Raw genomic sequence first — 12,047 nt, 5'->3', positions numbered from 1 at the left:
CTTAGCTCACTTCGTGTTGCTAGGCCTAACGTGCTCCGCACTGAAGCCGCAGTGGAAAGCGCTTTCGATCTAGTCGCTCGTGATCATTGAAATGTCTGATCTTGTTACTGCCTTTAAAATAACTTCTTGCTGGTGTGAACGTACAGTGCAGTTGATTTCCCTAATGCTTTCGTCAGCAAATCCCGCGGAAAAACGGGCCAGGCGAGCCGTCAGCAGGACCCTCATCACGGGCCGTTGCTCGCTCGATCACATCATTGCACGCACATCTCCGTCTTGATTCCAACCTGGAACCAATGTGGTTGACATCATGTCTGCCAATAAAGGGCTCCACTTCTCATTCTGGACGGTTCCCACTGGTCGTCGTGCGAAGCAGGACGTGCATATTTTTCCTTCGTGTAATCAAGGCCTTTCAGGCGCCATTTCTTGTTTCGACTGAAATCAGTTATTTTTTTCCCCTAAGTAGTATTATATTCAGGCCTCAAGAAAGGGAATTTGTTAGTTTTCGAGCGTGAAAGACCACCAGGTAAGTTCTTACAACAAGGTGGAGAATTCCGGACAAAGTGTCAGATTTGTTAGAAATAATAACATCGAAATGTTCTCGTGTGTCAGGTAAACACCCTAGGCATCATGGAATCGCTTTGTGTTTTGAAGATTCACATTATACGCTCGAAATTGAGCAAAAACAATCGATGTTTTCACTCGTGGCAAAATCTGTCTGCACAAAAATGGTGGACAAAGTGCTACCTAGCTCACTGTTGCGTGAAACATTATTTACTGCATTTGCTACATGGCACAAAAAAACAACTTATTTGCAACAAGAAGGGGGCTCAATTTGACTGAAATAATGCAATCACTGCTAGGTGCTCCAAGTTTCTTAGAAAAAGCTGTAAGTTTGTCGCTTACACAATTGTGTGCAAAGCGCCTGAAAGCGCATAAGTGTAATATTTGAGCCCATTCCCTCTATACTACAGACGTCCGTATTCTAAAATTGAAGGTGGCTGATGTAACTGTACATCAGGCAATGTTTATGTTATCCTCACATAAAGGATGGCAGCTGTTTTATAGAATAATAATAATAATAATAATCTTTATTCAGTATAATCTGAACATACAAAAAACCGAAGCGCCGAAGCCACAAGTGGGCTTGTGTGGTGACAACAGGCAGCCGTGGCAATCTTCGCGCTACATCAGAGCTCCATCAGAGGCAAAAGAAAATTAAAAGACGTAAATATAAAGAACATAAAAATTTTGGCACAGAAAGAATGAAAAAGCACTGATATCTGTAACAGATCTCTATAACAGCTGAATGATTTCTCTGCTTTAACAGAATTGACTGGGATGGAGAAACATTTGCGAACAATTTAAATGCATGTTGGGGTTGGTTCCTGCATTGCAGCCCAGAAAGAGAAGACATCGAAATGTACACCTTGTTCATCTCGTTTCGAAAGAAAATGGTGCGAGGTTCTCTGTCATTGGATTTTCCTGTTCTCGAGCAGTTGGTTCTTTCATGACGAGCTTGTGGAATCAAAACGTGAGAGCGTAACCTCATCATGTGTGAACCGTGCAGGTCCCAGGAGGGCAGTGGCCCGTCGATGTGAGAGGCAGCACGCCTCTGCGGGGTCCCTTCCGGACCTTGGGGTTCCGGATGCACTGGGATGAGAGGCCATCCGTATCGGCACGCCACCCATGGCGCACGGAGGCCTCCACACTCGCCAAGCAGCTCCTGTGTGCCTACGATTCACCCGGTAAGGAGCAACGCGGCAGGTGCTGTCATTGATTGCAAATTCATCATCGCCAGCCTACTAAGCCCACTGCAGGACAAACTTCTCCCTTCTCCCTTCAATTAACCCTGTCCTTTGCCAGCTGCTGCTGCCCTATCCCCGCAGACTCCTTAAAGGTGCACTGAAGAGGAACCTGAACTCGTCTTTTTGCCGCAGGAACTCGGTCTACACGTTCTGAGTATTCTTAGAAACTTCGATTCATTGCCCTGTGCAGCCGATTTCCCTAATTAAATCGGACTAACGTCCGGCTCCCGCCTTTCTTTTTGAATTCCCCGCATACAGTGGGAGGAGTTGACCAACGCATGGAGTGCCTTTCAGGCAGTCGCGTGGCGACTTTGGTTTCGCTTTTGTTTTGTTTCTTCTAGGTTTCCATGAATAAATAGGTCTAGTCGGAGACTACACGGCTGCAAATCAGGCCCACGGCAATAAAAATATGCGTGGACTCTTTGCTTTTGCCGATCACTATGTATCACTCCACCAATGGCAGAGCCCCAAGACGCCATGGGGCTGGGTGAAAGGTTGGTCGACTCCTACCACCGTTTGCGGGGAATTCAGAAAAATAAAAGGCGGGAGTGCGATGGTAATCTGATTTTGAATTAGAAAAATCGGCCGCACAGGGCAATAATTCGAAGTTTCCAAGAATGCTCGTAACATGTAGATTAAGTTCCAGCGGTAAAAATATGAGTTCAGATTCCTCTTCAGTGCACCTTTAATCTCATTCGCCCACCTAACTTTTTTGCCGCCCCCTGCTACGCTTGTCTTTCTTTTGGAATCCACTCTGTTACATTGGTTGTCTTGTGTTTACATTACATGCCCTGCCCAAGCCCATTTCTTCTGAAGGGGATGGTTGGGTCAGAACCCACCAAAATCCAATGCGGAGTGTAGTGTAATCCACTTACAGTGGTACCAGATATAATGATCAAATTTTGAATATGTATCAATTCTCCTATTGCCCCTTTGTGAAAATAAACCGTATATAACAGTTCAATTATAGGCAGAATAATGGATACAACGATAGAATCCCGGTTGCCTGGAAGGTGTTTATTATGAAAATTTGCTTGAAAGTTTGATAAAAAAAAATGAAAGTTTTTGAAGCAGATGGCATGAAAAATTGTGTTAAGTTCCGCAATATGTGCATTTAGTGAGTACTATTTTATTCTGTGTTGTTTGTTGTGTTATTTGTGTACATTACTAGCTTTAATTCATTATTACGTGTATTTTATTTCAAGTGCCTGTGTCATATTGTTATGCTTGTATCCCCCCCCCCTATGTAATACCCTTGCACGAGGGCCCTTAGGGGTATTGTAAATAATAAATAATAATAATAATAAATAGAGGAGCGTGGCGAAGTACATGAGAGGGCGTTGTGTGCGATCTGAGAACAACTAAGCGGTAGCTACATGTAAAGGGGAATAACATGGGTGTGTTCTTTTGATATTGTTTTCTTTTTTTTTTCTATGTGGTCCAGATATAACGATAATTGGTTATAACGATTGGATTTTCTGATTCTAAGTATCGTTGCAAGTTGATTGCACTGTATCGCTGCAGTCCTGGGCAAGTCTGGGTTCGCCTCCTGCTATCTGACTTCTCAAGAAAGAAAAAAGCAACATTTTTGAGCAAAATTCTTTGTTTTCACACCGCAGCTAATGCTCAAACATTCGCATAGCAGACTAATAACCATCGCGTGATTTTTTGGCTTTGGTGTCTCTGCTCTTCTTCTGGGTGACGTGGTGTGAGTGTAAGTTCCAAGTGCGCATTGGATGCCGACCACTGTGTGGTAGTGAAGGGAGTGATTTCCCCATAGCACACTCTTGAGAGCAACCATGCGGCTGCACAGGTATGGCTCTGTACGGTAAAAATGTGTGGCTGCTCTCTTTTTTAGCTCTTATTCTGGTTAATCAAGTTGGAGTAAGAGAGATCTTTATTACAGTTGAGCCCCCGCTGTTGCGTTTTTTTTCCTTGCAAGTGTGGAATAAAAACGTACAGGACGGGAAACGCGGTAGCCATGAATCGCATGTAAAAAAAAGTGCACATCATTTCCTGCCGCTTCTTTTTTGTTGTTGTTTTACTTCTAGTAAGGGGAACGTGGATTTACAGTCGACGACCGATTTTTCGGACTCTCTAGGGACCGCGAAAACGCACGAAAAATCGGGCAGTCCGGAAAATCAAATTTCACCGAAAAAATCACGAACTTATTACCGGTGTGCTGCAGAAAGCAGCCATTTGTATTGCACATATTCTAAAGCTCCTCATGACTATATTTCACCGCGTGACATACCGTACAAACGCGTATAAGGGTCGCATTTTTTTTTTTCCAGATTCGAGGGCCGATTTTTGGGGTGCGGCCCATACACGCGATGTGCGAAAAAAAAAATTTTTTTAAAGTAAAAACACACCAACCAGGGAATGAGCAACATTTATTCTACGTTAAATCGTCACTCGCGGAGTATTTCAACTCTTGAGCTGGTGCTGTGGTCTCGGGCACACTCATCCCAAAAGAAGCCGCGCTGCATGTACGCTGTCAACGCGTAGCCGTTGTTCCGAAATTCCATCACATAGAGGAGCAGCTCTTCTTCCAGTTCGGGAAACTCGCACGGTTTGCCTCGGAAAGCACGCTTTTTGCAGCTTGTGTTTCTCTTTTGGTTGCACCATCATCGGACGCACTTCTCGGCCACATCGAATTTCCCGCCCGCCGCACGCTTACCGCGTTCGAGAGCTAACTCCCAGCCGTGTAGCTTAAGGTGCTCGCCCATCACGTTAAAACTGCGAAGCTCAGTGGCAGCACGCGAAAGACTCGGCGAACGCGCTAACACGCCACAATAGGCTGGATGGAGCTGGCGATACTGATGCCGATGTGAGTAGCGGAAAATCGCGGCGGAGAAAAAAGTTGATGATGATGATAACGGCCTCAGGCGCCATCCATAGACGGCAATTGAAAGCTTCTGTGCGCGCGCGTGGCCTCCGCGAATGGCGCAGCGCCCAAAGCGCGCTTTGATCGCGGTCGCCACGGCGTGCGCGTAGCCTCCGTGATGAAACGCTCCGCGATCGTATTCGCGCTCCGTATTCGGGACGAAAGACTCGGCACAGATGAGTTCCGTGAACTCAGACTACGGTTCAAGTTCGTGCGGCGGAAGACATTCAAAAACAGTACGAATTCGAAAGCACGCGAGCGCAGTGTGCTGACTCGCGCAGAATTTCAGCATCGCAAGTTAAGAGGCTCCCTTTAAGCTTGAATTCCGTTTTGTTTGATCTAGTTTTCGATCTTTCCTGCAGTTTGAATTAATGAGGTTCCACTGTACACATTATATGGTAGCTTGGGCACTGGCGGCGAGTGTGAACGAGGTCCGAAAAATCGAGTGGTCATTTGCGGTGCGTCCGAAATTTCAAGCGCTCTTACACATTGGCTCTATAGGCCATGTCGCGGTGCCGCGAAAAAGTCCGAATAATCAAGCACGTCCGAAAAATCAGGCATCCACTTTGTGGCTGTTCCAATCGTTCACATGTGCAGATATTCCTAAACACCTGTAGTGGCTTTCAGTCTGCGTGAGCAGTTTTTGTGGAAGGGAGGCAGCAGCGATGAAGGTGGGCGCGCACGGAGCGGGTGAAGTTTGGGCATGCGAGCATGCTTCTGCGCACTATTTTTGCAGTAGCCGCTTTAATCCTACGCTGTCCTCACCTGTTGGAACCCAGAAATTGCGTTTTTAAGCTGCAGGCAACAAGGAAAGCACGGATGACAGAAGTATGCATTGGAGCCAGCCCGCACAACCACATCTCGTACGTCACTGCCCACTAGGCATTTGGCGCAGCATAGTTTCATTTTCACACCTTCGGTTTCACATTTTCGCCCGTAAGTGGGCTCAGTGTCTGTGCGGGCGCAGCATGCCGGAAGCCGCTGAACATGGAGGCAGCCAAGTGCCAATAGAATTGAGAGTCTCTCTTTGGCCTTATCGCCATGCAGCATGCTCTAAATGTAGGCTGTCAAAATGCCAGGCGCGGAGTGAAGCAGCATGCCGGAAAGCTGCCACAGTTGCGACATAACAACCGAGTTTGTATTGCATGTGTTTTTATGGGAGCTTGGACGGGAAGGCTCACGAAAATTTAGCAGCCGGAGAAACGTAGCGAATCTAGATGCGACAGTGGATTTCTGCCGTATATTAATTTTGCCATTTGTGCTGCAGTGCTAGAACTCTATGCGAGGCCACTGTGCTCTTTCTTGTGGTGCAGAGGGCCGGGCGACGCCGCCCTGCGTCCTGGTGTGTGGCCGTCAGAACTCGGGCAAGTCGTCCGTGCTTCGGCTCTTTGTCAACTGCTTCCTCAACCTGTGAGTTCCTGGGCGTTTCTTTGGTTTTCTTATGGGATTCTTGCATGAGTACGTGTCAACAAGCTCTTCAAACGGTGATTTCAGCCATTAAATTTCTGACTGAATGTTTATACACTCAGGCCCACTTATAACAATACTGGTTATAACGATATACAGTGGACTCTCGTTAAACGGAACCTCAAGGGACCGGGAAAATATGTTCCGTTTATCAGGAGTTTCGTTTAGAGAGAGAATAGGTTCAGCATTGCGCAATCCGCTTCCGCGTGATCCCTACGCGGCTGGCGCGCGCGCGCGCAGTTGGCAGTCTCAGCGGATCTCAATTTGCGAAATCTAGGTAATAAGGAGAACGGTACACTATGAGAACAAACTTTATTAGAGAAAAATAAGCAGTGAATTTTTTTTCCAGTAGTACTAGTACTGAAATTTAAAAAAAAAATGTCAAAAGAGTGGGAATTACCACTTATTGGCTAGTGAAAAAGGATTTTATATTTGCTTGTTTGAGCTCTCGCAGCCGTTTTTTGTTAATGGCATCACCCATACTTGACAGGCTGTGCAGAAACACTTGCGAACCTTCTTCTCGTTGGAAGAAACTCTTCAGCATTTGGACTGCCGATTCCGCCTGCGCAGGTGTCACCACAGGATCAGAGTCAGCGGTCTCGTTTTCAAGCTCTTCCTCCTCGTCTTCACTTTCATCAGGGGGGCAGACATCAGCTATAATGCTGTGCACGGTATTTTCTGGGCACGTTGCCACATCGCTGTCGATCTGGACATATTCATCAAGTTGAATGCCCATCGCAGCACAATTCTCTAGTAGCAAATCTTCCTCGGCTGCGTCGTGAACATCAGGCTCACTCTGTGTGCTGGGTTTTTCTGTGGTTGCGGCAAACCCCGCATGCCTGAAGCAGCTGGCAATGGTGGTTGCACTAACCTGCCGCCAAGCATCATCCAGGAGGTAAACGGCACGCAGTACATCTACCTTGTACTCCTTCCCCTGGTCCATGCATAAGAGCATCCTCCTAAGAAGATTTTTGCGGAAGCGCGAATTGAGCGCTTGAATCACACCCTGATCCATAGGCTGCAGCAGTGCTGTGGTGTTCGCTGGCAGGAATTCCAGCTGTATGGACTTCAAACCTGGCACAGTTCCGTGTCCAGGGCAGTTATCCACCAGGAACAAAACTTTCCGCTTGTTGCGAGAGAAGCGCGCATCCTCGCGATAAATCCACTCACTAAAAATGGCTTGCGTCATCCACGCCTTGCCATTGGCCTGGTATGAAACGGGCAAGGTTGCGACGTTTTTGAAGCAACGAGGATGCTTCGATTTGCCGATCACTAGCGGCTTCAACTTATCGCTGCCCGTCATGTTGGCACCGATAAGGACGGTCAGCCTGTCCTTGCTCAGTTTCCCTCCGGTGCATTTCTCTCCTCTAAATGATAGCGATTTTGAGGGGAGCAACTTGTAAAAGAGTGCAGTCTCATCTACATTGTAGATGTTCTCTGGATCGTATTCCTCCAGAATCTCGGGCAGCCGTCTTTCTCGCCAGTCTCCGCATGCCGTCGCGTCAGCAGCGGCAGCTTCCCCTGAAACAGCACGAAACACCAGTCCATTGCGCTCTTTAAACCGGGTCAGCCACCCCTCGCTGCACGAGAAACCCTCGATGCCGAGGTGAAGAACAAATTCTTCCGCTTTTGCACGAATTAGTGGCCCGCTGATTGGGATGTTTTCACTGCGGGCTCTGCGCAGCCAAAGCACCAGGCATTTCTCCAAGTCTTCGTGGTCAGCCGCTCGCAGTCGTTTTCTTTGAGGACCAAAGCGTGACGTCTCGAACGCCTCCCGCAGCTTGTCCTTGTCCTGAAGAATTCTTGTTAGGCTGCTTTTGGGGACGGCGTACTTCGTCGCTAGCGCCGTTTTCGTGAAGCGACCACTCTCGAAGTCGTTGATGATCTCCATCTTCCTTTCCAGCGCAAGTGCATTGTGCGGTCGTTTTTGCGCTGCCATCGGACCGAACAAAAGCTCTAGGGCTTAGGCCTAACTGAACACAACCGCCGTGAACGCGAGCGAGCGATGCGGAGGGCAGTGTACGAGCAAACCGGAAACCGCCGGAGGCGGAAACCGGAGAGGTGACGCGGGGAGGAGGAGGAGGGGAGCATTGATGCGTACCACGATGGCACTGCGCTTGTCCAACTAGTTGCGGTTTCGAGTTTTTCGGTTCCGTTAACGCGGTGGTCGCAAAATTTGAGTTCCGATTAACGAGATTTTTTTTACATTGGCTTAATACAAAACCAACCAATCGCGAGGCGTTTGTTCCGTTTAAGCGGTAGTTCCGTTTAACCGATTTCCGTTTATCGAGATTCTACTGTATTGGATATAACAATGCTCTGTAACGGCACCGTCAGCTTTTGGATGTGTTCTATGGTAAAATAAACTGCTTATAGCAATGCTGTCAAGGCACATTATTGGTTATAAAAATTAAATCTGGTAACCGAGTGTCTACCATTGTAGAAAAAAAAAACATGGAAATGCTACAACCACACCAGCAAAATTATGCTTACAACAAAAAAGCGTGCGTGTGTGGGGCCGACCAATGCACTGAGCCGGCACAGCGACGCCATGAAAGCAAAAGAACCCGTGACCATGCACTCTAAAATGCTGCCACCGGGCGTGCCGAGGATGCTTGCGTGTCGCAATGACACAGGCAGGAGAAATGACATAGGCAGGGAGCGTGGTAGGGAGCCTTGGCGAAGCAGTCCATTATTAACATTTCTGAGATGTGCGCCGCTCGCAGAAAAAAATGCACAGACGCGTTTTTCTTTGTTTTTACGCTCCAAGCTACGGCTGGCACCAGCAGCGCATAAGTTACCCCTTTAGTGACTGCGACATTGCAACTAGCGTGGAAAGCACAAGGACAGCGACAAAAGGAACCGACGGGACAGCACGCTAGCTGTCCCGTCGGTTCCTTTTGTTGCTGTCCTTGTGCTTTTCACGCTAGTTGCAATGTCGCAGTCACTAACGAATACACACCAACCAGCCCAACTGTCTTCCATAATCATAAGTTACCCCATCTTGCCCTGTTCTTCGCTAACTTTCCCGTGGTCCCCGCTTCACAAATTTCACGTGTCCCAGGGGCAGGCGTCATTGTGTCAGGCGAGCTGCTGCATTGCCGCATTGGCTATGCGCGCCATGTGTACTCCCAATCAGTCAGTGCAGTGCGCGTGCATACAGCCAGTGCAGTTTTTTTCTTGTCAGCTCTCCCTGCACCCTTGGCCCTGAATGCTTCTTGAATTTCCAGTAAGAATCAACCAGAATCGTGGCAGAGATCATTGGAATGGAAGGCAGTAAGAATCACTTCTAGAAAGCCGGCTTGATTCCTGTGACGTGGAGGTGCGCGAAGCTCCCGCCAGTGCAGTGATAGTGGTGCTTTGGTCATTGCTGAATGATGAATATTTATCCAACCCCTGAGGTTCAAATTAACAAGATTTTACAGGCATTAGAACAGTCAAACCCCTCCGGGTATTTACTGTCAATAAATGCTGTGAAGTTCGTCATCTTTCTTTTTTTTGGCACAACCCTGTTAAAACAATTAATGGTTATAACAATGATATTTTCATGGCACTTGAATATTGTTATAAGTGGGCTTGACTGTAGACTGTATTTGTGAATGTAAATTGTTTTTTTTTTGTGTTATAGACCCTGCCGTGCAGGCTTTTTTCGTTTGCTCTCTTTTTTTTTTTTTCAAGCAAGCTTTCATAAATGAAACTAGATGAAAGGAATAAATTATGTAAGAGCTCCATACATTGAACTTGGCCCAGTAGGCTTCTTATAAGGAACAAAACCTCAGGTCATCTGCTGGGTGTTATTCTCTTTTGAGTTCCGCATGATGCTTCAGGCTGGAGGGAAAGCACCGCAGACCACTAAAACTCGTACGCACAGCAAGAATGCTTCCCCAAAGTGTTTTTACGATGTCTTCATGTTGGACACACTCGCCTTACACGTGGCTTTATTCTCCCAAGGGAAACCCACTTGTGAGTTGTGTGGGAAAAGGGACATCTTAAGCCGCAATTTGTCATCATGCCCGAAGCTCGAGAAACTTAAGAGGCCTTACCTGCTCATAGGAGAAAATGCACTTGTTCTTATGTTCTTGAAAGTGGCAGAGCTTCTAAACAAGCAGAAAACATTTAACCTTGAATTTGGTGTATTCTGCTGTCGCCCTTGCAACTGCTCTCAGTGAGTTTATGGAATGGCAGCATTTAGAGAAAGCTGACGATTCTCTGTTACCCCGAGCAGGTGCCGGGAGGTGCTGTACTTGGACTGTGATCCAGGCCAGGGTGAATTCACCCCGCCAGCCACCGTCTCACTCACTCGAGTCACCGGGCCACTGATGGGTGAGTCGGCGGGTTGCATGCAGACGGAGGCGTGCTTGGAGCTGGCGTGTCTGGCGAGAATTCTAGTCTCGGACCCCGAGTGGTCCGCCTGCTCCGTGATGGAGCACCTGAATCCGCCAGAGCGCATTTAGCCCAAACCTGCTTCTGTAACGCTCGTGCTCGAGCTGGAGCAAGCCAGAGGCACTGTGCGCCCCTGTGAAGGAAGTACCCGATGTTCTTTGCACTCTTAAATGCGTGGTTGCTGTGGACTGGCAGAATCTGAAGGGATTGCTAGGCACCAGAGGGAAGTGTGCCACTAAAGGAAATATCGTATTTAAAGGGCAACTGCAGCACTTTTTTGAGAATTTCACGATATTTAAGGATTCAAATCTATATGGCTGTAGGTAAAGCATGAAAAGTGTTTTTTGCACAAACATTTAAAATAGTGACGTAATTGACGATTGAAATTTGCGCTTCTCCTAAGTGCACAGGAGGATTGCAGGGAAACTCAGCGTGACGTCACGGAAGGTATGATTTCAAATTACCGCTGTCGTCAGCCACACCCTGCCCTGACTCGTTAGTTTTTCCTTCAAAGCAGGCATTTGTGTGTTGGAAATGTACCGATACCTTCGATGACGTCATCATGCACCCCCCCACCTGGCGTTGTGCACTGCGGAGAAGCTTGAAGGGCGTTCGGATTTTAATCGGTGATTACTTAACTGTTTCAAGTGCTAGCCCAAAAAGACTTTGCATGCTTTACCTGCAAGTTTCACACATTCGACCCTCTTAAGCTCGTTGATTTCTAAAACCATTGCAGTTTTCCTTTAATTGCAGAATTTTCGGCAACGTTTAATTTGTGCACCCCTAATTTATTATCTGTTTTTTGAGGTGGTGGGGGTCAGTGTATAGCCGGCAGTGTACAGTGTATATGCGTAGCCGCTAAAGTTTTTTAAGTCGTGTTCGTGAAATCTCTGCTCAATTTGCGCACCCTCTTTTTGAAGCCTTAATTTAAAGAAAGTGCACAAATCACGTGAGTAAATACTGTGGTGCATCGCACAGACATCCGCTGATTATGGCAGACCAGTCTGGACTGCTCCATGGGTGACCTTGGCTCAGCAACTGCTCCGTATGTGCCATTGGAACATGAAATACACAATCTCCGATTGGAATTCACCTTGGGGCTGCCAGCCACCCCTGAATTTGCTGAAATATCTTGATGGAGCCAAACGGAGCCATTTTCAAAAGAGTAGTCCATTCTAGGACTTTAGTAAGCAGTCGCTGAACAAACTGTATTTCGAACTTGGGCAGAAGGTTTCCTCCTAAATGCCATCAGCGAAATGGGTACTAACTGTAGAACTTCTAAGCTGCCTGTCAGCAATTTTTTTTTTTATTTTCCGTTGCCTGACATTTCATGGCCATCTTAAGATCGAAATAACAAGCTTTTTGTTCCTTTTGGAACCTAGTTAGGTGTAAGAATATTAGACTTGGTCTACTTGGAATAAAAAGTGAATCGACTCATATAGAAATGAAGAGCAGTCAAGTGTAACTGCAGAACTAACAATAAAAATTCCACTGCAGGAATCTAG

The 12,047-nt window shown here is 47.1% G+C and overlaps 1 protein-coding gene across 3 annotated transcripts in view; it reads left to right on the top strand.

The window, feature by feature from the left end:
• Positions 1-12,047, top strand: part of LOC149360355 (polynucleotide 5'-hydroxyl-kinase NOL9) — a 65,344-nt gene that overhangs the window by 19,506 nt on the left and 33,791 nt on the right. For all 3 annotated transcript variants that reach the window (XM_089572291.1, XM_089572290.1, XM_089572292.1), the window contains exons 5-7: positions 1,568-1,745; positions 6,006-6,102; positions 10,385-10,482. In XM_089572291.1, coding sequence (XP_089428417.1) covers positions 1,568-1,745; positions 6,006-6,102; positions 10,385-10,482 — 373 coding nt within the window. The remainder of the gene's footprint in view (positions 1-1,567; positions 1,746-6,005; positions 6,103-10,384; positions 10,483-12,047) is intronic.

Source organism: Amblyomma mixtum, chromosome 2 (assembly GCF_055824585.1).
Source record: "Amblyomma mixtum isolate Tamu chromosome 2, ASM5582458v1, whole genome shotgun sequence".
NCBI classification, from domain to species: Eukaryota; Metazoa; Arthropoda; class Arachnida; order Ixodida; family Ixodidae; genus Amblyomma; species Amblyomma mixtum.
This window is presented reverse-complemented; position numbering and strand designations above follow the sequence as displayed.